The sequence below is a fragment of the Microdochium trichocladiopsis genome (genome assembly GCF_020744255.1).
Source record: "Microdochium trichocladiopsis strain MPI-CAGE-CH-0230 chromosome Unknown B0I36scaffold_3, whole genome shotgun sequence".
NCBI classification, from domain to species: domain Eukaryota; kingdom Fungi; phylum Ascomycota; class Sordariomycetes; order Xylariales; family Microdochiaceae; genus Microdochium; species Microdochium trichocladiopsis.
The window spans coordinates 631,752-655,024 of record NW_025763546.1 but is presented as its reverse complement, the minus strand read 5'-3'; the positions used below and the strand labels follow the sequence as shown (position 1 = coordinate 655,024).

The 23,273-nt window shown below is 57.1% G+C and overlaps 7 protein-coding genes across 7 annotated transcripts; 3 read left to right on the top strand and 4 right to left on the bottom strand.

Moving 5' to 3' along the window:
* Nucleotides 1-1,931: 1,931 nt before the first annotated feature.
* B0I36DRAFT_316840 (Quinolinate phosphoribosyl transferase) lies at nucleotides 1,932-3,855 on the bottom strand. The gene has a single exon (XM_046153089.1). The coding sequence runs from the start codon at nucleotides 3,588-3,590 to the stop codon at nucleotides 2,220-2,222; it is 1,371 nt and encodes a 456-aa protein (XP_046014826.1). The 5' UTR covers nucleotides 3,591-3,855; the 3' UTR covers nucleotides 1,932-2,219.
* Nucleotides 3,856-4,627: 772 nt separating this feature from the next.
* Nucleotides 4,628-7,619, top strand: B0I36DRAFT_263726 (WD40-repeat-containing domain protein). The gene is made up of 2 exons (XM_046151168.1): nucleotides 4,628-5,761; nucleotides 5,824-7,619. The coding sequence occupies exons 1-2, from the start codon at nucleotides 4,747-4,749 to the stop codon at nucleotides 7,527-7,529; spliced, it is 2,721 nt and encodes a 906-aa protein (XP_046014825.1). The 5' UTR covers nucleotides 4,628-4,746; the 3' UTR covers nucleotides 7,530-7,619.
* Nucleotides 7,620-10,417: 2,798 nt separating this feature from the next.
* On the top strand, nucleotides 10,418-12,977 carry B0I36DRAFT_360216 (glycoside hydrolase family 55 protein; the record flags this gene model as incomplete). Its single annotated transcript, XM_046158267.1, has 2 exons — nucleotides 10,418-12,669; nucleotides 12,734-12,977. The coding sequence occupies 2 exons, from the start codon at nucleotides 10,418-10,420 to the stop codon at nucleotides 12,975-12,977; spliced, it is 2,496 nt and encodes an 831-aa protein (XP_046014824.1).
* A 656-nt stretch (nucleotides 12,978-13,633) lies between these two features.
* Nucleotides 13,634-15,366, bottom strand: B0I36DRAFT_346622 (uncharacterized protein; the record flags this gene model as incomplete). The annotated part of the gene is made up of 3 exons (XM_046156480.1): nucleotides 13,634-14,141; nucleotides 14,236-14,324; nucleotides 14,473-15,366. The coding sequence occupies 3 exons, from the start codon at nucleotides 15,364-15,366 to the stop codon at nucleotides 13,634-13,636; spliced, it is 1,491 nt and encodes a 496-aa protein (XP_046014823.1).
* Nucleotides 15,367-16,421: 1,055 nt separating this feature from the next.
* B0I36DRAFT_346621 (GPI-anchored wall transfer protein 1) lies at nucleotides 16,422-17,986 on the bottom strand (the record flags this gene model as incomplete). Its single annotated transcript, XM_046156479.1, has 2 exons — nucleotides 16,422-17,804; nucleotides 17,870-17,986. The coding sequence occupies 2 exons, from the start codon at nucleotides 17,984-17,986 to the stop codon at nucleotides 16,422-16,424; spliced, it is 1,500 nt and encodes a 499-aa protein (XP_046014822.1).
* A 768-nt stretch (nucleotides 17,987-18,754) lies between these two features.
* Nucleotides 18,755-20,262, top strand: B0I36DRAFT_83538 (uncharacterized protein). The gene has a single exon (XM_046163429.1). It carries the CDS (start codon nucleotides 18,999-19,001, stop codon nucleotides 19,827-19,829), a length of 831 nt encoding a protein of 276 aa, XP_046014821.1. The 5' UTR covers nucleotides 18,755-18,998; the 3' UTR covers nucleotides 19,830-20,262.
* A 582-nt stretch (nucleotides 20,263-20,844) lies between these two features.
* On the bottom strand, nucleotides 20,845-22,675 carry B0I36DRAFT_83530 (family 76 glycoside hydrolase). The gene is made up of 3 exons (XM_046163428.1): nucleotides 22,423-22,675; nucleotides 21,602-22,335; nucleotides 20,845-21,541 (listed from the first exon to the last, which is right to left on the bottom strand). Exons 1-3 carry the CDS (start codon nucleotides 22,511-22,513, stop codon nucleotides 20,990-20,992), a joined length of 1,377 nt encoding a protein of 458 aa, XP_046014820.1. The 5' UTR covers nucleotides 22,514-22,675; the 3' UTR covers nucleotides 20,845-20,989.
* Between the last annotated feature and the right edge of the window lie 598 nt (nucleotides 22,676-23,273).

The following is a 23,273-nucleotide window of genomic DNA, read 5'->3' as shown; positions in this document are numbered from 1 at the left end:
ATCAAGTCCTGGCTGTTGCTCTGCTCTGCTCTAGTCCCGGATCCTTGCCTTGGTTGCACCGGCAATGCTTTGCAGTCCAGACATCGTCAGTTGGGTAGGCCCTGGCGGCATTTGGAGCAGTGACCCTTCTCAGACTGATCGCGAGCTGCTCATGCGTGAAGAGACACGACACATCCCGTTGTACGGATCGGCAAGATTGTGCTTTTGAGAAGCAACATTGTCATCACCACTACCACCACTGGCTCGTAACTAACCGTGTCCGTCGTGAGCTAGGACAGATGGACGAGCACATCCTACCCACGCTACTACAGTTACCCACTCCTAGTTCCCATGTCATGGACAAGCTTGAACCTCGCAACATACCAAATCAGAACCCTGCGACGTCCAAAAGAGCATGCAGGTTGCCATCATCCGCCCAATCACAATGGCGGCTCCGATCTCCGCATGACGACTCGCGGGAGGGGATGATGGCGGTCTGTGGATGTGGATATGAGAAACTCTAAAGCCTACAAGCGTGGAAGGGTGCGTGCGCGTCGTAGAAGCCGCGTGGAACACAGGGATCAACCCCGGGAACTCTCCCCGACGAGACAGCGTCGTCTTCGCCATGCCAGACCATATGGGCAACCGGGGCATTCAGCCAAGATACTCCGCCGGGTTTCTCCGGTGTTGGCCAGAACGTCGGATATCAAGAGGATCTGCTTGCCCACGTCACGCTGCGTACGCAATGCCGTCTATTGGAGCATTTCTTTTTGGCCTTGTAAACTCATTGCATGTGCCGTGTCAAGGTTGCTGGCGAAGCTGATCTACTTCTCCTCTCGCTGAAGCGCGCGAGCCGCGTCCTGGATTACTTGATAAGATGCCCAACAGGTCGTTTCTTGCGCGGACAGTCAGGACAGAAGCGAATCGTTCCCCCCGAAGCGAAGCGGAGTAGTACAGAACGGGCGGACTGGCTTGTTCGGACATGATTGTGTCACGAGAGCTCGTCGCTGACAAAGCTGCTCGTCCGCGTAACCAGGCAGCCACTCCGTCCTGGGACACGCTGACGGCGGCACCTCCCGCTGCCCACACTGCGTCAGATCCGGGCGGATTGTTCGGGTGATTCTACACACACAAAAGGAGGCCCGGGCGGGACCGGTAAAGCATCGCCGCTGACAATACATTACATGCACGCTCGCCTCGCCTCGCTACTCGCTCTTGCCCATCCCAACCAGAGCTAGGGGTTGCCTTCTACGCGTACGCGTAGGGAACCAGATGATGAAGAAGAAGCTCTGCGGAAGCAGAATTACCACGAGTCCAGTTTCGTCAACCCGTAAAAGAGAGCAGTGCTCGTGGGACAAAAGGGGTGTAAAGGGATGATGAAAAGACGCCAAAGACCTTGTGATCGGGTTGGAAAGCTCGTCCGATGATACACACCCCTGCCAAAAGAGAGAAAAAAAGTGCGAGACGGCATACGTCACCGGCGGCAGCAGCAGCAGTCAGCCGAACATGGGAAGCTGGGAAGGCGATACAGTACACGCGTCCGCCCGAGCAACGTTTCCTTTCGGGGCTGCCATATGTTGTGCGCGCCGCCCCTTGCTGGAAGCTTGCTGACTCGGTTCGAGAAGCTTGGAGAAAAGAGCAGAGCGAGGATGAAGCGCTTGTCTAATGGGACTTTTGTACGGAACAGTTAATAGCGCCTTGCAAATTGTTAGCTGGAGTTATGCCTGAATGATCAAGTCCAGACAACCAGACCGCTTTCGAATAAAGAGTGCATATGAGAGACGGAGCAGATAGTCACTGATGCTCTGAGAATTTTAATGCATTCCCCTGGAGTCGAAATAGATGGGAAGAAATTGAAGGTCAGAGCTTCATGATGCGAGCGGTACTTTATCTTTTCAATGTATTGAAACGATGCGAGGTTCGAATTGTCTGACCAGTTGGCGAAGTGTTGGCTGATGTATATTTAATTATAATGTTTAGCACATGACGCCGTCTTCATTAGCTTTTCCACAATCATATGAACATTTGAGCATGAGAATACAATAATTCGTCTTTTTTGGTGAAACTCTATGGGGGCGGGCGACTGAACGCGTGGTTCGTGTTCTCTAATAGATATCGCCTTCCCTATATGCAGTAGGTTGCCCCAGGGCAGCGTCTATGGCATCCTTTATTGCCTTGCACCCAAGATTATCCAAGGAGGAATCCAACTGCTCTCGCTTGCTCGAAACCAAAGTCGACATTTACTTGCCCCATCGGGAAGTTTCATCTCCACCGCTCCACGACTTCTCCACGTAGCCCAGCGTTTTCTTAACCTCGGCAACCGTCGCAGCATCGCCTGTGTTCTTGCCGGCATTGTCGCTGATCTTGACCGCGTGGTTGTTATTCGCAGAGCTGATCTTGATGACGATGTTTAGTGGAGTCGACTTCTCGCCAGTGCCGAGCCGATGGAAGTCATTTGTCAGGTATGTGCCAACACCAAACGTGGGCTGAAATCCTGCCGCTTCCGAAATCTTCTTGTATTCGATACATTTCTCGATGTCCAAGGAATCCGAGAACACAATCACCTTCTTGTCCGTAATCTTCTGAGAATCGTAAAATTCTCGCATCATCTTGACGAAGTTGGCTGGGTCGCCAGAGTCTTGTCGGACACCAGTAAATGTCTCTGCGTAAGACCTGGGAGTAGCTGTGGCTTCTGGTTGGTTTGGCGTGCCAGGTAAGTATCTTACTGGCTGCTTGAACGCTTCGAGAAATGCCGGCGTGCCGAAAGTATCGGTCAAAGCTATGCCGAGTACGCCTTCGCCGTAAGTGCTGACCCAGCGGCGCAGAGCCTCCTCGGTCGCTGTCTTGTAGTCATTGGTTATCGCGGCGATGCCCATGAACCATTCGTGAGCAACAGTTCCCACGGGTGCAAGGTTGAAGCGCATGGCCAAATGAACATTGCTCGTGCCAGTGAGCTTGCCTGGCAACCCTCGCTTTTCGGCTTCCTTGCTAGACTTCACCAGTCCGCGAAATACCAGTGCTTGCGTGTGATAGTCACGCCGTCTACGGGTACCAAACTCGGAAAATGTGCAGCCAGCCTCAAGCAGGCGCAGGCCTTTCTCGAAGGCCTTGTCCTCTTGCCCCTCATAGTTCCAGTCCGTGTCCATGAACTTGAAGTACGCCTCTGAGATGAGGGCAAGGAGCGGAATTTCGTAGAGAATGGTGTCGACCCACAAGCCGCGGACTTCGATATGGGTGTCGCCGACGACATCCTCAGCGCCCGTGTCCTCGGCAACGGGCGTGAAGGTGGGTTTCAATTGCTCTCGGGGAGAGAGGCGGAACTCTCGCAAGAAGTTCAGGTAGTCGGCAGTGAGGTACTTGCAGTGCGTCTGCAAGTAGCGGTACTCGTCGTCGGAAAGGGAGATGTTCCCGAGCTTGGAGATCTGGTCACACAGCCAGTTGTAGGCCTTACGAGACAGCTTCTTGTCTGGAGTTCTGTTGGTGAATGCGTAGGTGACGTTGACGTCGCGATAGTGCTTGAAGACGGCGCATTGCATGGTCAACTTGTAGAGATCGGTATCGAGGAACGAGATGACCCCCTCGGGGAATATGGTGGACGAGTTGAACTCCATTGTCGCGGGGTTGCGAGAGACGTGACGTGGACGAGGACACGGGAGTCGTATTCGTAAGTAAGTTTCAGGCCAGGAGCCTGGAAGAGATTCACCAACTTGGTTCTTTCGAGCCACGTAGGTTTCAGCGGCCGCTGGTACTTGGATCTGAGTCACCTAAAGGGGTCAGCGCTATATACGGGCGTGAATAGGGGCATCCCACACTGGCGAGAATGAGGGATGAGGGGCACTGGAGGCTCCGACGTACTCGTGGACGCTTTATGCGGAGAAGCTTGGGCCTGCTGGAAGTAGAAGAGCGAGGGAAGGGCAGCAGAATGGTCCACGGGACGACGGGTGATTCCAGCTCGACGATGCATAAGAAGCACACGTGGGGCAGAAGTTGGAAGTCGCAAAGCTGCGAGCTTGAGCAAGGGAGCGAGCAGACGCGACATCGGAAGTGGTGGGCTGGTGGGGGCGGCCCTGCCTGGCGGGTGTGACTGCCGCGGTCGCATGGAAGGAAGCATGCCAGCAGCACGAGCAATGCCGTCACAAGGGCCCAGCGGGCTCCGGCACCCTTCACTCAGCACGCATCACTTTGGCACTAGCCTAAGCACCATTCAACGGTATTGACTCATTATCATGCTGCCTTGCAGGTTTTTGAGCCATCCTCTCCGTTTGCTCAACACGGAAGAGGGTTCACAGACTTCTCACAATTGGAAGACCGGGTCAATACTGCGTTCCCTTCACGCTCACATGGGCCCATTGAGCAGCACAGACCTCACAACGCATGCCGTGCAAAGTTGGAGAGCATCGTTCATGTCCATGCTGAATAGGAAAACCTACCCATACGCTGCCTCGTGCCAATCCCGGGCTGTCTGGTTCTGGCGATTGTCAGGATGAGCACATGGCGACTTGGCGCTCCAGAGCTGGGCAAGTGGGGCGTTCCCGCAGGCGCGTTTCCCAGTGCAGCAAGAGCCCCAGCCTAATCCCTGCAGGTTTGTCGCTCCAAAGAAAAAAAAGTTCCCAAGGTCTATCGGGCGGCCTTCAAAAGATTGCCTATCGCAACGCCGTCCGTCTTGCAACAGGACCGCGCAATCGACGTCGCCGCCAACGACTGTCACCACGGCTAGGACACGATCGCTTTCTCGACAACCCCTGCGCCGGCGCCCAAGTTGCGACCATGGACATCCACCGTTGCCGTTTCGTTCCTTATCCACCCTCGGCCATCAATGCCGTCGCCTTTTCGTATCCGGCCTTGACCAAGGCCAACAAGAACGCCCCCGTCCGGCTCGCCATCGGCCGCGCAAACGGCGACATTGAGATATGGAATCCTCTTAATGGTGCCTGGCACCACGAGTCCACCCTTCACGGCGGCAAGGATCGCAGCATTGATGGTCTTGTCTGGGTCAACGAGCCGGACCAGATTCTCAGCGATGGTACGCGTTTGGTAGGCAGGTCGAGGCTATTCAGCATCGGATACACCGCCACAGTCACCGAGTGGGATCTCGAGAAGGGTCGTCCCAAGAAGCAGGCAACTGGCATGCACGGCGACATCTGGTGCCTTGCCGCGCGCCCGCTAGCCTCGAACGCGGCCGCCACTTCCACCACTCCGCAGACCAAGCAACTCGTCGCTGGCACAATAGACGGAAGTCTCGTACTCTACTCGATCGAGGACGGGGATCTCCAATTTGAACGCATCATTGTCAAGTCAACGTCCAAGAAGACCAAGATGGTCAGCATCGCCTTCCAGAGCCGGAATGTTGTCGTGGTCGGCTGTTCGGACAGCGCCATCCGTGTTTACGACATCCGAAATGGCTCGACGCTCCGAACCATGACCCTCGGGTCCGACCTTGCCGGTGGCGCGAAGGACATCATCGTGTGGTCAGTCAAGTGCCTCGCAGGCAAGGACATTGTCTCTGGCGATTCCACCGGCCAGGTCTGTATTTGGGATGGCAAGTCGTACACACAAGCACAGAGATTACAGAGCCACAAGCAAGATGTCTTGTCTCTTGCCACGAGCGCCGACGGTACCACGATCGTCAGCGGCGGTATGGACCGTAAGACTGTCCTGTACCAGCAAACGTCTGGTTCTGGCTCCCGCTGGGGCAAGGTGTGGCACAGGCGGTACCACAACCACGACGTCAAGACCATGGCGTCGTTTGAAGGGCTTGGCATGAGTGTTGTTGTGTCGGGAGGTACGTTTTCACCAAGTCAGAACCATATCTACAGCTGTCAACATGCTTACGCGCGTGTCCAGGACCGGACGCCAATCCGATTGTGCTTCCCCTCAAGGAGGCAGGTATGGAGTACCACCGGACGCTCTCCGCCCTCCCCCAGAACCCTCCCGTTCGAAGCGCAGTAAAGAGTCGGTACATTGTCAGCTGGTGGGATCGCCAAGTGCACGTGTGGCAGCTCAGACGGAACGTGAAGGACCTGGTCGAGTCGCCTGATGCCGATTTGCCGGTCTCCAAGAACCGTAGACTCCTGGCTCGAATTCTGGTCAAGGGCGAAGCCAACATCACGTCCGCCACCGTCAGTGCTGACGGCTCAATCCTCGTGGTCGCTACCACATCGGACGTCAAGGCTTTCCATCTCGACGCCGGCAAAGGCAATTCCAAGAAGGATGAACTCAAGATCAGCAAAGTGGACATCCCCGAGGCCATGGCTTCGAACGGTGCGAAGCGTGTGGACATCTCCCCGGATGGTCAATGGATCTGCATGGTCTTGCCTGATAACAGCGTCTATGCTTTGAGGATAGAGAGGTTGAGTGAAGGTGCGACGCCGGAGATCCTCTCCAAAGCCACAAAATTGCCTCGCCTGCGGAGAAACATCCCGAAGCATGTCCTACTCGGAGGCCTCGGACAATATGACCGGAGCATCACGCATGTTGCATTCTCGCCAGACAGCAAAATGATTGCTGTGGCCGATCTGGCAGGGTATATTGACACCTGGGTGCTGCAAGCGAAGACAGCAGTCAGCAATGACGATGCTGAATCAGGCGGCAGCGACTCCGAAGCTGACGAAACTGATGGCGAGAACGATATCACATCCCCCAAGTGGCAGCGCAACGGAAAGGGCGGGCTCATCCCTAAACTGAACGCTGCACCTACGGTGCTCTCATTCTCCAGCCGCTGTCCCACCTCTCTGGGGTCTGACGGTGACGAGGAGGACGACTACAGATTGCTCGCGGTGACGGCCCGGCCTCAAATCCTCATCGTCAACCCCTTGCACGGCGCGATGAGCTCGTGGTCGAGAAGGAACCCGACATCCCGGTTTCCCGTCGAGTTCCGCAACATTCGCGACCTCGTCAAGGGCGCGCTCTGGGCTGGCGAACGGGTCTGGCTATATGGCAACAGCTTCCTGTTCATGTTTGACACCTGCAAGGATGTGGCCGAGCCCGAAGACCTCGCAAACAACGCGAAGGCCCTTGTCGCCCAGGGTATCAAGCGCAAGCGAGGTGGCGACTCTGGTGCCGGCAGCAGGGCGCACAAGGATGCCACGGGGCCTACCAGAATCCTGCGCCACGTTCCTGAAGAGGGCACAGAGGAGCTGAACATGGAAGGCGGAGGTGACCCCATGGACACGGACGCGACGAGCGGCGCTGGTGAGGACGACGACGATGCCAGCGACAGCGACGACTCCGAGGACGAGCGCCGTGGCGAGCTCGCCCTGCTCCGAACGGGCGGGGCCAAGGCCGTGGCTACCGGAGCTGCCGGCGCCAATGGGGTACAGGAGCAGCAAGAGCAGAAGCCTGGCCTAGCGTTCTGGCACACTTTCAAGTACCGTCCTATCCTTGGCATTGTACCGCTGTCTGGAGCAGACGTTGACGGTGCGGATCACGAGATGAACGGCGTCGACGCACCGGGCAGCCCGCCGCTGCTTGAGGTCGCGCTGATCGAGCGCCCACTGTGGGACGTTGATCTCACAGATCGGTACTACGCTGATGGCGAGCGCGAGAGGTGACGAGTGAATCGACATATTTCGCGTCGTGTGTAGATAGATCTGGATAGCATATTTTGCATGGAGTATAAAAACAACTACGGCCATCTTAACATGTCCCGATTGACGAGCAAAGTGACAGGATCTCTCCCGCTACCTCGCTACAGTCCAGCGTAGTAAGTAGGGCACGGTTGAGACTGACGAACCTGCCTCGGGCTCAGAAATCTGCAACCCCCCCCCTTTCGTTTCGGCACCATTTCACGACCGAGATGGCATTCGCTCGCCCCCATCCAAATAACATGACCACATAATCACAGGCAAAGAAATTATTCTCACGAAGGAATGATAAGAAAAGTAAGTTAAGAGGGGCCGCAGGCGCGCCCGAACGAACAATCCCAGGCTGCCAACCAACAAAAATTGGACAGGGCATGAATGCCCCCCCTCCAACTGACCACGAAAGTGCACATATAGTGGATCATCAATTGGGGGATATATACCCTGCGCCCTGTCCAGCGCGCCCAACTACGCTACCCTGCCTGCCCTGCCCTGCCCTGCCTGAGAAGAGGAACTTTTCTTACTCGTGCGATTTTTATTGACTGCCAACATCGTCCGCAAGGGGGTCGGAGAGATGCGTGCGGCTCTCTCTCTCTCTGTCTCTCTCTCTCTCTGTCTCTCTCTCTCTGAGTCATTGGTGAGAGGGATTAAGTGGGCTTGGAGACTCGGTATTTCATGGGTTCTCTGTGGACTGAGAGGCAGGTCACGTTGTTACCGCTATTATGACCTGGATGGTCGGCTTTGCTTATTCCCCCGTCCCCCGGCGGAAACCAACCGAAAATGTCAGGGGCCAGCCAGGCAAGGGGATTGGCGATGGAGAGTGAGCTTATTGTGAGAGCAGAAATCGCGGGGAGCTCGTGCGCGCGCACGCGCATGAACAGCACGAAAACCAAGGGCTATTACTTAAACTAGATTTTGAAACCGCGGCACGCCGACCTGTAGATCTGCGGACTCGCCGGGTGCTTGAACCTTGTGAAGAAGGAGAGAGAACGCGGGGTTGGCGAGTTTCTGGGTTGATGGCGGTGGTGAGTGGTGTTGGTGGTGTCGTTCATGGTCCAGAGCAGTCTGGGGGCAAGTATGGTATGCAGATCTCTTCTTGGGGTTCTTGAGCTTAACCAGGCTTAGCCTTGGGCACGCCACGATCTGTGCCACGCGTCGATGAATGGCATTGTTCAAGAGCCGGCTATGTACGCAGCTACGCCATCACAGAGTTCAGGCTTGGCTTGGCTTGGCTGGGCTGGGCTGGGCCGGACTGCAGAGCGGCGACACAGAGCTCACAGAATCCGCACGCATGGGTGCAAAGTCAAGTGCCTTTCGCTTGGCTGCGAGCTGACCAACCAAGTTGGACCCCTCCAGGGTGTGACGCCTCTGCGTTTCGTGATGCGTCCGAGATTACGCCCGCCGTATTCTGGAGGAACAGCGCAGGACAGGACATGAACATGGCATGACATGATGGAACAGGCAGGGCGGTACGGGGTCTGCCGGGCGTTGAACCCGCAGAATGGTGCCGGCCTGTCTGTCGTGTGGCTAAGCTGAATAAGAGAGCGAGAGCGAGAAGGGAGCACGAAGCCCGTCCCAAGGTGGAAGCGAAGAGGACGCTTGTTGGCGGACGAGGCACGCTTGGGGACTAGCCTTGGGCCTGGCACGGGCTTAGTGGCGGGCTACCGAGGTTTGCCCCGGCCCAAGCGCCGATTTTGTTTTTGTGAGGATGCATGTGTACGCTTAGATCTGGCCATGCCTGTGTAGTGTGTGGCCTGGCGGCAGGAATAGTTGTTCAATTGCATGTACAAGAGAAACAACCTCATAAGGAGGAAGAGGGGGGACTGACAAGACGGCAAGACGTGGGACTGGAGACCTGGGTCTCGGTGGCTGCCTGGCAGTAATCAGAATGTGAAGGTCTTCACGATGCAGGATGCCCGCGCAAAGTTCCCGGAGAGGCAGGTTTGTGTGAGTGGCCCCGCAAATGTCAGCCAGATCCTGGGCTGGACCCGGAATCACACCACCCAGAACGCTTCTGCGGCCACGCCGCAAGGGGGGCCCAGCAGCTCTGAGCTGAAAGACAGGGGGCCTCATGCAAGGTACCGTACTCCGGACACACACCAGATCAACTCCTCCCATGAGTCTCGCCTCCAAGGCCGCTGCTTGTCTCTGCCCTCCCTACCTTACGAGGTTGTTCTCATGTACATGCAATTAGCACCACGTCACCTTGAAGATGCCGTGACCACACCAAATCGTCGTCACTGCGCCTTCAGTACACCACCTGGGCACCGCCGTCGCGCAATTTCCTCGCGCCCGCCTGCTCGGGTCCGGCTGGCTACCCACCAGCGAGAGCACAGACTCGTAGGGGCGCGCGACAGGACCCTCGAGAGGCTGACAGCTCCGGGCTGCCCACAATAGTAGCTCAACCAGGGGGCCACCCATCGTCGCATCAGGCCTAGCGCTGCCCAGAGCTCCTGCCGAGTCCTGCCCTCCCGCCGCATATCGCGAGATGAGCCCGGCCCTGCTCTCCGCGCACCTGTAGCAGCTCTACGCCTCTTTTGGACTTCCAGCTCGCCAACAACCGCGCCGTCGCTGCCACCTCCTCCAGGCCCCCTGTGCTCACTTGCACTGCTGGCTCGCCCAAGCCGCCCATCGTGCTCCTCGCCCGCATGGGCTAGCAGACGCCACACTCCTCCTATGGCGCCGTCCTTCCCGCGATGCCTGCTCTCATAAGAAGCCGCGCTGGCTCTCTCGCCCTTGAGGCGCCTCTCCCCGTCCCTCTCTGCTCCTCAGCCTGTGGTTGCAGTTGTCCCGACCCCTGTTGCTGTCATTATCAAACTTGAGGGTGCTCTGAGCCCCTCACATCACATTCTTTAATCATGAGGGCCTCTATGCTCGCCGCCGTTTTTCTTCCCGCCGTCCTTGCCCACAACATCAAGATCCCTGCCGTTGAGAAGCTCGTCGATGAGCAGCTCTCCTTGTTTGCCGACTATGTCGACCTCAATGGCACTGCCGGCCACGCCCTGAGCGCCGGCCAGGGCTCCGTCTTTTTCGAGTCGGCCGATGTCCACGCCAAGCGCCAGTCGTCCAGTACCCCTTACTGGTACGAGTCCATCAAGAAGCAGGGCATCTCGGCCTTCAACACGTCTCCGTCGACCTACAAGGTCTTCCGCAACGTAAAGGACTATGGTGCTCGTGGTGATGGTGTCACGGATGACACCGCCGCCATCAACAAAGCCATCAGTGACGGCAACCGCTGTGCCCCTGGCAGTTGCTCGTCCTCCAGCACCACCAATGCCGTCGTCTACTTCCCTGCCGGAACCTATGTCGTTTCGTCCTCAATCGTCAGCTACTACTCCACCAACCTGATCGGCAACCCGAACAACTTGCCCGTCCTCAAGGCCACCCCCAACTTCGTTGGCTTCGGTGTCATTGATGCCGCACAGTACCAGCCCGGTGGTGTGCTGCCGTACGGTGCCACCAACATCTTCTGGCGCCAGGTCCGCAACTTTGTTATCGACCTGACGGGAGTGCCGGCGACTGTCGAGGCCACTGGTATCCACTGGCCAACCGCCCAGGCCACCAGTCTGCAGAACATCGTCTTCAAGATGTCGAGCAACACTGGCACCAAGCACCAGGGTGTTTTCATCGAGGCCGGCTCCGGCGGCATGCTCAACGATCTCGTCTTCTACGGCGGTCTGAATGCTGCCGTCTTTGGCAACCAGCAGTTCACCGTCCGCAACCTGACGTTCTACAACGCCGTCACCGCCATCAACCAGATCTGGGACTGGGGCTGGACTTACAAGAGCATCTCCGTCAACAACTGCACTGTCGGTCTGAACATGGCCACCACCGATCCGAACGCCGAGGTCGTCGGCTCCGTCGTCTTCTTTGATAGCTCCTTCACCAACACCAAGATTGCCTTCAAGGTCTCGCGTACTCCCAACTCGTCTCCCAAGACTGGTGGCTCCCTTGCCATTGAGAATATTGTGCTCCGCAATGTCGACACGGCCATCCAGTACGGACCCAGTCAGACCACCCTCCTCGCTGGTGGTACCCGCACCATCACCAGCTGGGTCAGCGGAAGCCTGTACAACCCCACTGGTCCCCAGATCCGTGATGGTGTCCCAGTATACACCCCCGTCCGTCCTGCCGGCCTCTTGCAGGCTGATGGCAAGTACTACGAGCGCTCCAAGCCCCAGTACAACAACCTGCCCCTCACATCTTTCCTTTCTGTCCGCGCCGCTGGAGCCAAAGGTGACGGCAAGACCGACGACACCGCTGCCATCCAGGCGGTCCTGAACCAGGGTGCCCTGAACAACCAGGTCGTCTACTTTGATGCCGGCACATACATTGTCACCAGCACAATCTTCATATCCAAGCAGAGCAGGATTGTGGGCGAGGCTTACCCTGTCATCATGTCCCGGGGTGCATTCTTCAACGACATGAACAACCCCCAGCCCGTCGTCAACGTCGGCAACCCCGGTGGTTTTGGCACCGTCGAGTGGAGTGACATGATTATTTCGACACAGGGCCCCCAGGCTGGCGCCACCCTCATCCAGTGGAACCTGGCTTCTCCTGCGGGAGCCCCCAGTGGCATGTGGGATGTTCACACCCGTGTCGGCGGCACGGTAGGCTCGGGCCTGACCCTTGCCGAATGTGCCAAGACCCCGGAGTCTACCGCCATCAACCGGAACTGCATCTCTGCTTACATGGGCATGCACGTAACCAAGACAGCTTCCACCCTGTACATGGAGAACGTGTGGCTCTGGGTTGCCGACCACGATGTCGATGACAAGGATTTGCGCCAGATCACCATCTTCTCTGGTCGTGGTCTGCTCATCGAGTCCACCAGTGGTAATCTTTGGCTCGTCGGCACGAGCGTCGAGCACTTTGCCAGATACCAGTACAACTTTGTTCGCACACAGAACATCTTTGCCGGCCAGATCCAGACCGAGACGCCATACTACATGCCGAACCCCAATGCGTTCAACCAGCCTTTCCCGGCTGTCACCGCGCTCGACGATCCTGGCTACGGCGGTCTTTGCCCGGCTGGCTCGCCCGCCACCTGCGCGGAGGCACTGGGCCTCAGAGTCAATGCCTCCAAGAACATTTTCATCTACGGTGCTGGGTAAGTTGATGCTTGGCTGAGCATACTAGTGAAGCGGAGCACAATGCTAACTATACTGCAACAGTCTCTATTCCTTCTTCAACAACTACAGCACCACCTGCTCGGAGCGCGGCAACGCAAACCCGTGCCAGACTGCCATGGTCCAGTACGACGATACCACCAGCAACTTCTTCATCTATGCCCTCAACACCATTGGCGCCTCGGGCATGGTGTATCGCCAGACGACCAAGATTGCAAGCAACTCTGACAACGTCAACGTGTTCCCGAGCAGCATCATTGTCTTCCGCAGCGATGTTGTGACTTCTTGAGTCGTTGGAATCTTTATGGAAAAGACAGGGGCAGAATAATGTATATATATGGTATAGCATGACTATTGCAGTATTGCATATAATAAAAATGAGCATAATGATCTCCCCCTGAATGGCGAGACTCGGCTGTGTGGCTTCTTGTACTTCCGAAGCGCGATAACTGCTCTGCTTTGTTTCCCACCTCGAGCCGTCAACTTCGGTTTCTTGCAAATATCCCTCTCGATATGCCCTTGTGCTGTATCGCAGGTCAGGCGCACGACAAGTCAATCCTTCTTTTCGAGTGCTGGTGTAGTGGGATATATTTCACACAAAGTCAGATATACGTATAGATAGTTGGTGCTCGTGTGTGTAGGTATGCATACAGTGCTCTAGTGGTATCTCGTTGGTTGTTTGTGTGCTAGTCTCGGGCATTTCACCGGACTGCAATGTCAAAAACGAAGAACAAAATGAAGAAAAGAACAAGAAGAAAGGGTAGTGCAGCTCCCAGGTTTTTCTCGTTGGTATTTTTGCCTGTTTGCTGAACAAGGAAAAAGGATTGTGATTGAGCAGCAATCACGTCACTCCACGTCAACTCTGGCGACTTTCTCCCTTCCTTCGTTTCCTTCTCTCTCTCTCTCTCTCTCTTTCCTCTGATAACTATCGATCGAATTTTTTTTTCACGCCCCGCGCCCCTTGGCCGCCTCCGCGGCCCACAGCGTCCTCTCCTTCTTGAGCTCCCTCTTGACATACCAGAACGTGACGAGGGTCCAGATGCCCGCCCATACAAAGGGGAGGCTCCAGCCAATGACGTAGGCAATGTCGGCGTTGGCCAGGGCGAAGACGAGGACCGTCGTGAGCACCGCGCAGCCCTGGGCGCCGACGGCCCAGAAGACGCCCAGGCGGCGGAGCATGGCGCGGAACACGTGCGAGGCCTCGTACCGCCGGTCCAGGGCGACGCGGAACTCGGTGCCCCCGCTGCCGTCGACGGCGCAGATGTCCTCGATCAGCGAGTAGATGCCCGGCCGCATCTGCGCGCCCTTGGGCTGCGACGAGATGCGCACGGGGGCGGGGATCTGGAAGTACCGCATCGTGTCGATGGCGAGCATCAGCGTGCCGAAGACGTAGAGCATGGTCAGGAGTGGCGTGGACAGGAGCCGGATGTACGGGTCCTCGGGGACGGAGCCGCTGTTTTCACACAATGAACATGGGCGAGTCAGCAAATGTTGCTCAATCATTTGTTGTTGTTGGGTGAAATCTTTGAACGAACGAGTACACTTACACAATCAGCTCAATCATGACGATGATCCAAGCGAGCGAGAACATCCAGTGGAACCAGTCCAGAGCCCATCTGTTCTCAACACCTGGAATCTGAATTTCGAATTCGCAATGTTAGCATGGTTCCTTCTTCAAATAGCCCCGGCTGCTCCCTGCCATTACTATCTATCCAGATCGGGTCCAGACGAGCAATCCACTTCCAACACAAAGCGCTTAGGACAGAAAACAGTACGTCACTTACCCGGCATGTACTCCCCTTTCGATACAGCCTCCACCACCTGAGAAAGTACTCTAGGATACTCGCACCACCGAGCGCCGCAGTCACGATGCTGAATACCGTGTTGGCACTAAGTCGCTCGTCCGCCGGGTTTCCCGGGCCGACACCGTACCACAGGCCAAAGTACAGCGCGATGGGCATGGCGACGCTGTCAAACACAATGACCGTCCAGAAAAGGAAGATGGCCATCCTGCGCGTCCGCAGAGTGTAGTTGAGGGGCGGCGGCTCGGGCCGGAACGCCGGGGCTTGGTCGACTGATAATGCTGCGGTCAGATCTACTAGACCGGTCCCGTCGTTGTTGACACCCCCGCCGGGCGAGGTCGGTTGACCGGCGGCTACGTCCATGCCGGACACGAGAGCTTCCGGAATGGCCAGCGTAGCCTGTGACGAGCGCCGGCGGGTCATGCCCAGGCTGGGCCGGCCAAAGGGACCGTCGTACCGACGGTCGAATTCCTCGCTTGGGCGAAGCCGGCGTTGCTGGCCGTAACTGCTGCCGCGCCCACCGTGGCCGCCGCTGTGGCCGGAGCCATTCGAAGTAACGGCTACGGGCCCGTCGGAATTGGCGAGGGGTGCCGGGGGCGGGCGTTCTTGGTGGTGGGTTTGCTTCTCGTTGATGTTGTCGCCGCTGAAGTGCAGTCGGTGCTGGGGCCGTGGCGAGTCTGCGGATGCTCTTGCAGCTGCGGCCACCGGCGTCTTTTCTGACAATGTGTCCGTGTTCCTGTCAGAATCGTTGGTTTGGACCGGCGCTGGTGACGTCGGCAGCGGTACCGAGGCAGGCGTGCCTGTACTTGGAGAAGGTTCGGCACCGTCAGCGCCGCTGGCGGACGCCACGGCGGCTGGCGGCTGTGTTGGCGCCATTGCTTGCATGGAACGATTCGAGACCGCCCGCACGCGGGAGACTGAAGGCTTGTCCTGACTCTGCACAGGATGGTCAGGCGGGAAGACGCCAAAGCCGCAGGATAGAAGCAATTGGTTTGCGTCGCCGCCCGATGTGGATGTGTGGTTGTGTCCTTGTGGGAGAGAGATGTCGTATACGGATCACCCTGGCGCACAGTGTCCGGACTACACACAATCAATAACGTCAGGTCCGCTTCGTCGTAAGTGGACTTGAATCTGAGCACACGTCGATGGGGGAGGTATTGCTCAGGCTGGGGAAAGGTCGGGTCGAGTCGAGGCGATGGGTCAAGGACGTGGTTGGGTTGGAGGAGGGCGCTAGATAGATGGAGGGATATGGCAGACGAGGTTGTGTTGCCATCTCGATGGGAATGGTTTGGATGGCTGCTGTGCTTGCTCACACGGACCAGGCGGCTGGACAGACTGACAGACTGACAGGCAGGCAAGGGACATGGAGCAACTCAACGACGGAAGCCCAGCCGTGTAGTGACCAGGAACCCGGCATCGCCAAGGGCCCGGGTCGGACCAAATGCCCCCAGAGAGGGCCACATGGGGACGCGTCCAAGCCGCGGCGGGTGCTTAGCCTACGTCAACCAGTGCACCACCGGCTTACTTGGCCGGAGCTTGGCTTCTGGTCATAGTAGTGTGGTGTGGTGTGGTCAAGTGTGGGTTCTGCACCGGAGCGGACGGGCAAAACGTCATGAAGGGGCCATGACATCACTGCCAGGGTCCCGCACGTCTCGGCAGCTGCAGCCCCCAGCACCCCACACACACCACCGTCCGGACCGCCCATCAAATGAGCCATGCCGCGTGTCAGGGTCCTTGCCAAATGGGCCATCCGCTCCATATCCTCCGGGGGAGAACAGTCGCGTGCCCTTGGCATCAGGCCCGTCCTTGGATGTGCTCGCACATCACCAAGCATCAATCAAGAACGAAGGCGCACAAAGACGCATGTTTTGATGGTAACTGCTGTTGTCTTCATTTCACTCACAAATCTATACACACCATCATGTGCACATCTACAGTTTGATGGAGATATCCCACACGTCAAGCCCGACAGCGACTAGTGTTAGCGTAGCAGAGTATCCCACCAGGATCGCCATCGTCACCACCGGCCCAACGTCCAGTGTTGGCACCGTCATGTTGACCAGGCCCGTCAGCAAGTTGGCAACCAAGAAGATGGCCAGTCCGTTCCGGTTGAACGCCCGGAGCACCGGGCTCGTCGCTGTTTCGTACGCCTCCTTCTCCGACTTGGCGTCCGTGGCATTGTAATATGCCGGGAAGAAGATCGTGTCCACCACACACACAGCCAGCAGGTTCGCCGTGTTGAACGCCGCGATCCACAGCACATACGGCAGATTCGCCAGCCGCCGCGAGACCTGGACCCCGGCGCCGTACTTGTAGTCTGTAGTAAAAAAGTATAGTGCCGTCCAGACGGCAGTCCACACCCCCATCGTGAGCAGCAGCGTGTGGCGCTGGCTGCCCGCGCTGGATCCGCTGCGCGTGATGCTCCGCGGCAGCACGTACATGCCCGTGTCCTGGCCGGCAAGGAAAATCGCCAGGTAGCCCAGAAAGCTGCAAATGCCCTCACGGTTCTTGGAGAACAAATCCGTGCGGGGGCCGACCAGGATGAATGGCTGCAGGGGTGTGCTCTCAAGGACGACCTGGTAGCCCACGGCGACAATCAGCGCCAAAGCAGCATACGACGGGACAACTTTGAGGGCCGACTGGAATAGGGCCACAAAGGGTGGGAGGAAGCCCAAGGTAAAAAAGAAGTTCCAGTGCACGCCATATTCGGTGACATGCTCTGCATAATCGAGGCCCTTGACACTTAGCAGCCGGATCACGCCCAGAACAAGAAGGGGGAATGAGTGCCGCATAGAGTAGAGCAGTCTCTGCGCCAGAGGCGTGGCCCGTCCTTCAGCTCGCTCCTTGAGGACGGGACGAGCTCCGACCACTCCCGCTGAGAAGACGAAACTGCCAACGCCAATATCCATGAGTGAAGTGCCCCATGTCTCGACCTTGGCGAATCGCCGAGGGAACAGCTTGAAGTCGACTGCGAGGATCGCGAGGCAGGTCATAACCATCATGAGGCCGCGATAGGTCGTTAGGAATGGTTTCGTGGAGAGAACGCCGAGTTTCCCGGTCGTAGCCTGCGAAGACGCATTCGGTGGGAGCTTGGGTTTCTTCCGCGAGCCCGGGAGCTTTGGGGGTAGAGCATAGAGGAAGATGGCGGGGACGAGGATCAAGCCGCTGAGCAGTGGCGTGGTGTTGGCATAAAGAGTGATGGCGAGAAGGCTTGCGACGACGTTGAGAAGGAAATCGACGATGAAGCTCAGTGGTGTGTATGGCTTGAAGAAGGACTGTCGCGACTGGAGGATCGACCAGAGGAGGAAGGCAATCTGTAAGAAGGGGCATCAATCAGCTTGTTTGTCCAACTTGTTGACATCAGAAAGGCAGGACTGACCGGTCCGACAGCGACGACATAGTTGACCTCGGCGACGGAGCCGCCCGAGAGGCCGGACACGAAGTCTTCCTTGCGCTGCTTGTAGCTGGCGGCAGCAGATGAGGCTGTGGTGTCCATGGCTTGCCCGTCAGACTATGTGATGCGAGTGCCGCGGAAAGAAGGGTGGCGGCTAGGATGAGGGAGACAGGGAGATTGTTAGAGTCGCAGACATATGAGGCATCGCCAGGAGGCGCAAGCGCAATGTGTCCTGATGCTGGGCTGCGGAGCTGTTTCGAGGGCATCACCACTCGAGCTCTGAGCTGCCGATGTGCAGGCCAGATTGAGAATGGGCGGGGCGGGGCCCACCCAGCACAGCTCTGGCCAATCACAAGATGAGAGGGCGCACTGTATGCGGCAGCCAGCAGCAAGCCCGGGCGGGCGTGCATTCACGCTGTATCAAATAGGTGCGTAGATGCTCGAGAGCGTCTGCAAAACACGGCGTCTGTGTGTCGAGCGGCGGCTGCCGTCAACCCACAGACGGCATCACGGATGTTTGGAGGGTTCTGGTGGGACGAGCCGAGAATGGCGGATGCCAGCGTCTGTGAGGACAGACCAGGCCAGGTCAATGCAGAGGGTCCTTCTGCCGTGGCTTCCAGAAGGCCAACTCTGGCAAAGGTGCAGGTAGATGCCGATTATCCATTATCTCTCTGCCCCTGACTCATCCGTCAGGATGCACAAAACACAGGCCAAGACTTGACCGTGGGGGGTTTTGGCAGGATGCATGCTCGGGGATCACGCCATGCACGACACAATCTGCCCGGGGATGGCCCCTGCGCGCGGCATCTATTTAGGGTCGGCAGCAGTGACTGACTGGGCGCATCAACACCAGACCGGGAACCACGGGCAAGAGGAGCCGGCATGCACAGCCAACGGGCGTCCAAGCTTAGCGACGCTACCGAGGGACAGACAACAAAACGCGCCGCCTGTGTGGCCTTGTCCGTCCATTGTTCCTGCTTCTGGCGGCGCCGGCGCTGGTCCGCCTCCCTCCTCAAACCCGCTAGCCGGCGCTAGCATCCTGGCCTTGCCCTGTGCCAGCACACATCACGTCCCCTCCAGGCCCGTCCCTGAAGGGCGATATCCACAGATCCTCATGCGCAGCGCCGGGGGGGACGTGTCACCAGAGACGCCCTTCTTGGCGCAGGGCCACCTTGTTCCACGCCGTCGCCGGCTCTGCCTCCCCGCCTGCCCATGCCCTCCAACTCGAGACGAGACCCAGAGGCCCGGGAATGACCTCTTGGGATCCAGAAACCGACAAGCGCGAGTCGTGCGTCTCGAGATAAAGACTGCCGAGGGCGCCCTCGTTTGGTTTCAGCCCCCTCCTGCTATATCCCACCTATACTCAACCATTATACAAAACGCTCTCTCCAAGCCTGCCTTCTTGACCACAGTCATTCCTTCACCAACACCGTCCCACCACCGCCACAGTCCTTGTCATTGCCAGCTTCTGTTTATATTCGTCTCACCAGTGCGAGTCACTGCTCACAAACACTTTCAGTCCACTCAAGCAAACATCATCTCTTTTCCTCTGTTCTCCGGCAGATACAGCACAATCGCTTCCTCATCCACTCAACATTGCAAGATACCCATCCCCATTCCAAAGCTCCAGCTCCAGCCTTGTATCAAACACCACCCAAAAAGATACCCAGCCATCCAGGCCCGCCGTCACTTCAAACCAACCTCTATCAAAAATGTCCGCTCTCCGCCGGCCCCATGCTCCTGCCCCAGTCCTCGTCATCAACGACCACCACTACCCGGCGATTCACGCCCACAGCCTCGACGAGGACTCGTCGAGCAGCATGAGCAAGAAGATCCGACGCCACTCCAGACCACAGACCCCGCCGCCCTCCCGCAGAGCCCTCCAGGCGGCCCGGAGCCCTGGGCTGCCGGTCCCGTCGCCCTTGCGCGAGGGCCCTCTGCCTAGTCCGTTGGTCCCGCTGTTCTCGGCGGCACCGAGCACTGCTTCGAGCAGCAGCAGCAGTAGCAGTAGTACGTCGTCACCTTCGTCGGCACAGTAGCTCCAAGCTCCAGCGCGATAGCGGCCCGGGGGGCTACCTCAACACAATACACGACGGACAAAATACTCAACTCTTGTTTTTGTATCACTTTTTCCACAATACAACGGGATGGCATGAAGAATTGTCATTTCCAATAGACTCGGGGCTCTCGCACGGCGTTTGACTTACTCTGCTTTCCCCCTCAAAAGACTTCGGCCCACTAAGGGGTAAGTAAAACATCCCAGGACACAAAGAAGAGGAGGAGGAGGAAGAAGAAGAAGAGAAGGAAGAAAGAGAAAAGGAAAGAAAAGAAGAGGTGGCGTTGTCACAAAAGGATGGCCCCAACGGCCTATAAGACATACGTCTTACCATGTCAGCTCAAACGCAGGGTATGCGGAAAAGGGAATATATAAATATATATCAGAATTCACCACGAAAGGCTGCTCGCATATATGTCTTTGTACTACTCCAATACACGCGGAAAACAGTCCTTTATCCTCTTTACTTCAAATGATCGGCAGAATGAGTAGGCAACGTGACAAAAGACGGGACCGAACATAGAGAGCCACATTCCTCCAACAAAGGAACATGACAAATTTAAGCCACTCGACTATGCTTGGCTTTCCAGCTGTCATGAATCGGCGACTGCCGACATATAGTCCCGAGCAGAACAGCAGAGTCGTAAACAACGTACTCCAGCTGGCCATGGGCGGTTCCACCTCGGAACTATGTAGTGTTGAACAATTTGTTGAGACTGCCATGCACGCTCAGATGCTGAGGGTCAATAAATCCGTATGAGAGACACTATGAGGCCATGAGAGATTAAATCAATTAGCATTGTGCCATCACCTTTCTCTGCCAAAGCCGAGGCATAACAAAAAAAAAAGCAATGCAAAAAACGCCGTGGCAGCACTTGCCATTCCGAACCCATTTCCATGGCCTGCTGACCATGAACCATTCCTCTTGTACCCAAAAGACCATAATCAATCCTGGTCATGTCATTATGTTTGACGCAATCTACAGCATCCATGTCCTCCAACACGAACAAAACCGCCAAATACTGCAATCACGCACGCTGGCTTTCCCCCTAGTCAAGGCTCATCCAGGTCCAGGCGCCCAGCGCTCCAGCAATGAGTATCGCGGTGGCAATGCCGGCACCAGCCTTGTCGCCAGTCGTGACTGGTGCAAAGACGACATTGACATCTTGTGCAGATCCGGCGTTGAAATTGCCGACAGATGTGCCACCCGTAGCATTCGTAAGCGGAATGTCGGTACCCGGGGTGATGAGAGACATCAGAGCACCCAGGACGTTCATCTGCTGGCCGGCACCGACTTCGCCGTCAAATTGGCCACTGGTCCAATGGAAGCCGCACATGCGCCCATTGCTGCCTCCCGTGCACTGGTTGACCGCGGCCTGCGCACTCTTCTTGAGGACTGGAAGGATCTTGGCCTGAGTGTAGGGCGCCATGACCATGGTTGAGCCCATCCAGCGGTGGAGATAGCCCTTGAACGACTTCATATCCGTGTTGCAGACAGCAGGCTCACACGAAGGCTCATAAGCAACGTCATCGACGAAAAAATCACGCAGCATGCCGGAGAGCAGGCCGTCTAGCTCGTCCTTCCACTTCTGGCTCTCAGTCTGGTGCGACAAATTAGCTAGAAGCTCTCAACTCCCTGGAGCTAGCAAAGCAGCACTTACCATATTGTAGAGGAAGGCGCTTCCTTGGAGGAGCAGGGCAGCATTGTACGAGAACTGCGCCTTGTTGATATCCTTGCAGGCATTGGGCAGGTGGCCACCGTCAAAGACACGCCAGTCGGTGGAGATGTAGCCAATCTTCTTGATCAGGTCGTAGGTGCGCTCAGCAAGATCAATGTAGGTCTGGTTGTTGTTCGAGTACCGCGCCAAGCGGGCACCAAGGTTGAAGTAGCAGGCGTTGGCAATGGTGTTGATGTAGTCGAAACCGTTGTTGGAAGGATACACTTGCCATCTCAGGCCCCATTCGCACTGCGTACCCGCGGGTGCCCGGCGCTCAGCATGCGTCTGTTCATTGAAGACGGCTTGGACGAGAGACAGCCACTGGGGAGCATCTTTTGGTGGATCTTGATAGCCAGTCTCTGCAGCAAGCATCGCAGACATGGCCCAGAAAGCCTGGTCATCATTGCCCATGGACGCCGACCAGTTGCGCGGCATGTAGTCCCTGTCGTCTCCAGTCTGCGCTATCATGGCCTGCGAAATGAGGTCGTTGAACTCGCTGTCATCCGTGTGATGCCAGTAGTCGATCAGAGTACCCCACATGGCACCGCCCTGCCACCAGTAGTAATCACCATTGGGAGGAGGACCGGGAAGAATACCGACTGTCCAGCCGGGAGTGTTGATGGGATAGAAACTGACGAGATCCTGCGCAACGAGCTTGGCGGCCGCCTTGATTGAAGCTGGGAGTTTTAAATTAGTATTGTGGTAAGTGGTGAACAACCACCTAAATGCCGATGTGCTGCCCGTGGTCCACGATCAGGACATACCTTGGTCGTCGAGGTTGACTTGCAGAGCGCCAAGCGCGGTCTGTGCCGCAAGGCCAAGCACGGCCAGCAGGCTTGTTGATGACCTGAGCATTGTGGGCGACTCTGAAAAGCGACCAGTTGGAAACGAGCGGATTTTGGAGGACAGTTGAGATTGGTGTCGTTGCTAGACAGTCGTCGCAGTAATGACAATGTCCTCTCTGGTTGAGACTTGGTTCGTGGTCGCGGGAATCGTTGTGAACGTGGGCAGGTGCCAAGCACGATGGGACAAGGTCCCTAGTAGCGACCGACCGGGGTGGCGTCAGAGAAGACGATGTTTCTTGGGCGTTTTGAGTTCGCCGCGGGCAGGCGAAAGGAGGCAAACGACAAAACGACGGTATGGACTGGTTGGTGAGGAGCGAGCAACCAGAGATTGAAGATGGTCCTGGCTAGGAGGAATGATGCTGGAGAAGGAAGAGGAAAGGCAGAAAACAAGGCTGGGCAGGCAAGCCAAGGCGAGGGAGATCGGGTCAAGCGCAGGGCAAGGGCGGGCCGGAGGGGAGGGTGGGTCGTGCCTGCTAGGGCCAAGGCTGGACATGCATGACTGTCGACGAAGAAATACGTCAATTCTGTGGGGCCCGGCCGCCGGTCTGTCTCCTCGCTCCAACCACTCGTCATCTTCATTGCTGCGTCCCTGCCCTCGTCTCGTGTAAATCACGGCTCAGTCGTGCGCTCCCTCCCCCTCCAGCTCGTCCGCATAACACGCCAAAAATGTACGTCCTCAAGGGAACCGCCGTTCGTGTGCTGCCACCACCACTCCTGCGGCGAGACGACCGCGTCACCACTTCACCACGCATGCGGAGGGGCAGTGAAGG

Coding starts and splice junctions, on each gene's coding strand:
- B0I36DRAFT_83530 (XM_046163428.1), bottom strand. CDS start 22,513: ATGCTCAGGTCATCAACAAGCCTGCTGGCCGTGCTTGGCCTTGCGGCA. Junction 22,336..22,422: donor AGTCAACCTCGACGACCAAG/GTATGTCCTGAT, acceptor TAAAACTCCCAG/CTTCAATCAAGGCGGCCGCC. Junction 21,542..21,601: donor GCGCCTTCCTCTACAATATG/GTAAGTGCTGCT, acceptor TTGTCGCACCAG/ACTGAGAGCCAGAAGTGGAA.
- B0I36DRAFT_83538 (XM_046163429.1), top strand. CDS start 18,999: ATGCGCAGCGCCGGGGGGGACGTGTCACCAGAGACGCCCTTCTTGGCG.
- B0I36DRAFT_263726 (XM_046151168.1), top strand. CDS start 4,747: ATGGACATCCACCGTTGCCGTTTCGTTCCTTATCCACCCTCGGCCATC. Junction 5,762..5,823: donor GAGTGTTGTTGTGTCGGGAG/GTACGTTTTCAC, acceptor GCGCGTGTCCAG/GACCGGACGCCAATCCGATT.
- B0I36DRAFT_316840 (XM_046153089.1), bottom strand. CDS start 3,590: ATGGAGTTCAACTCGTCCACCATATTCCCCGAGGGGGTCATCTCGTTC.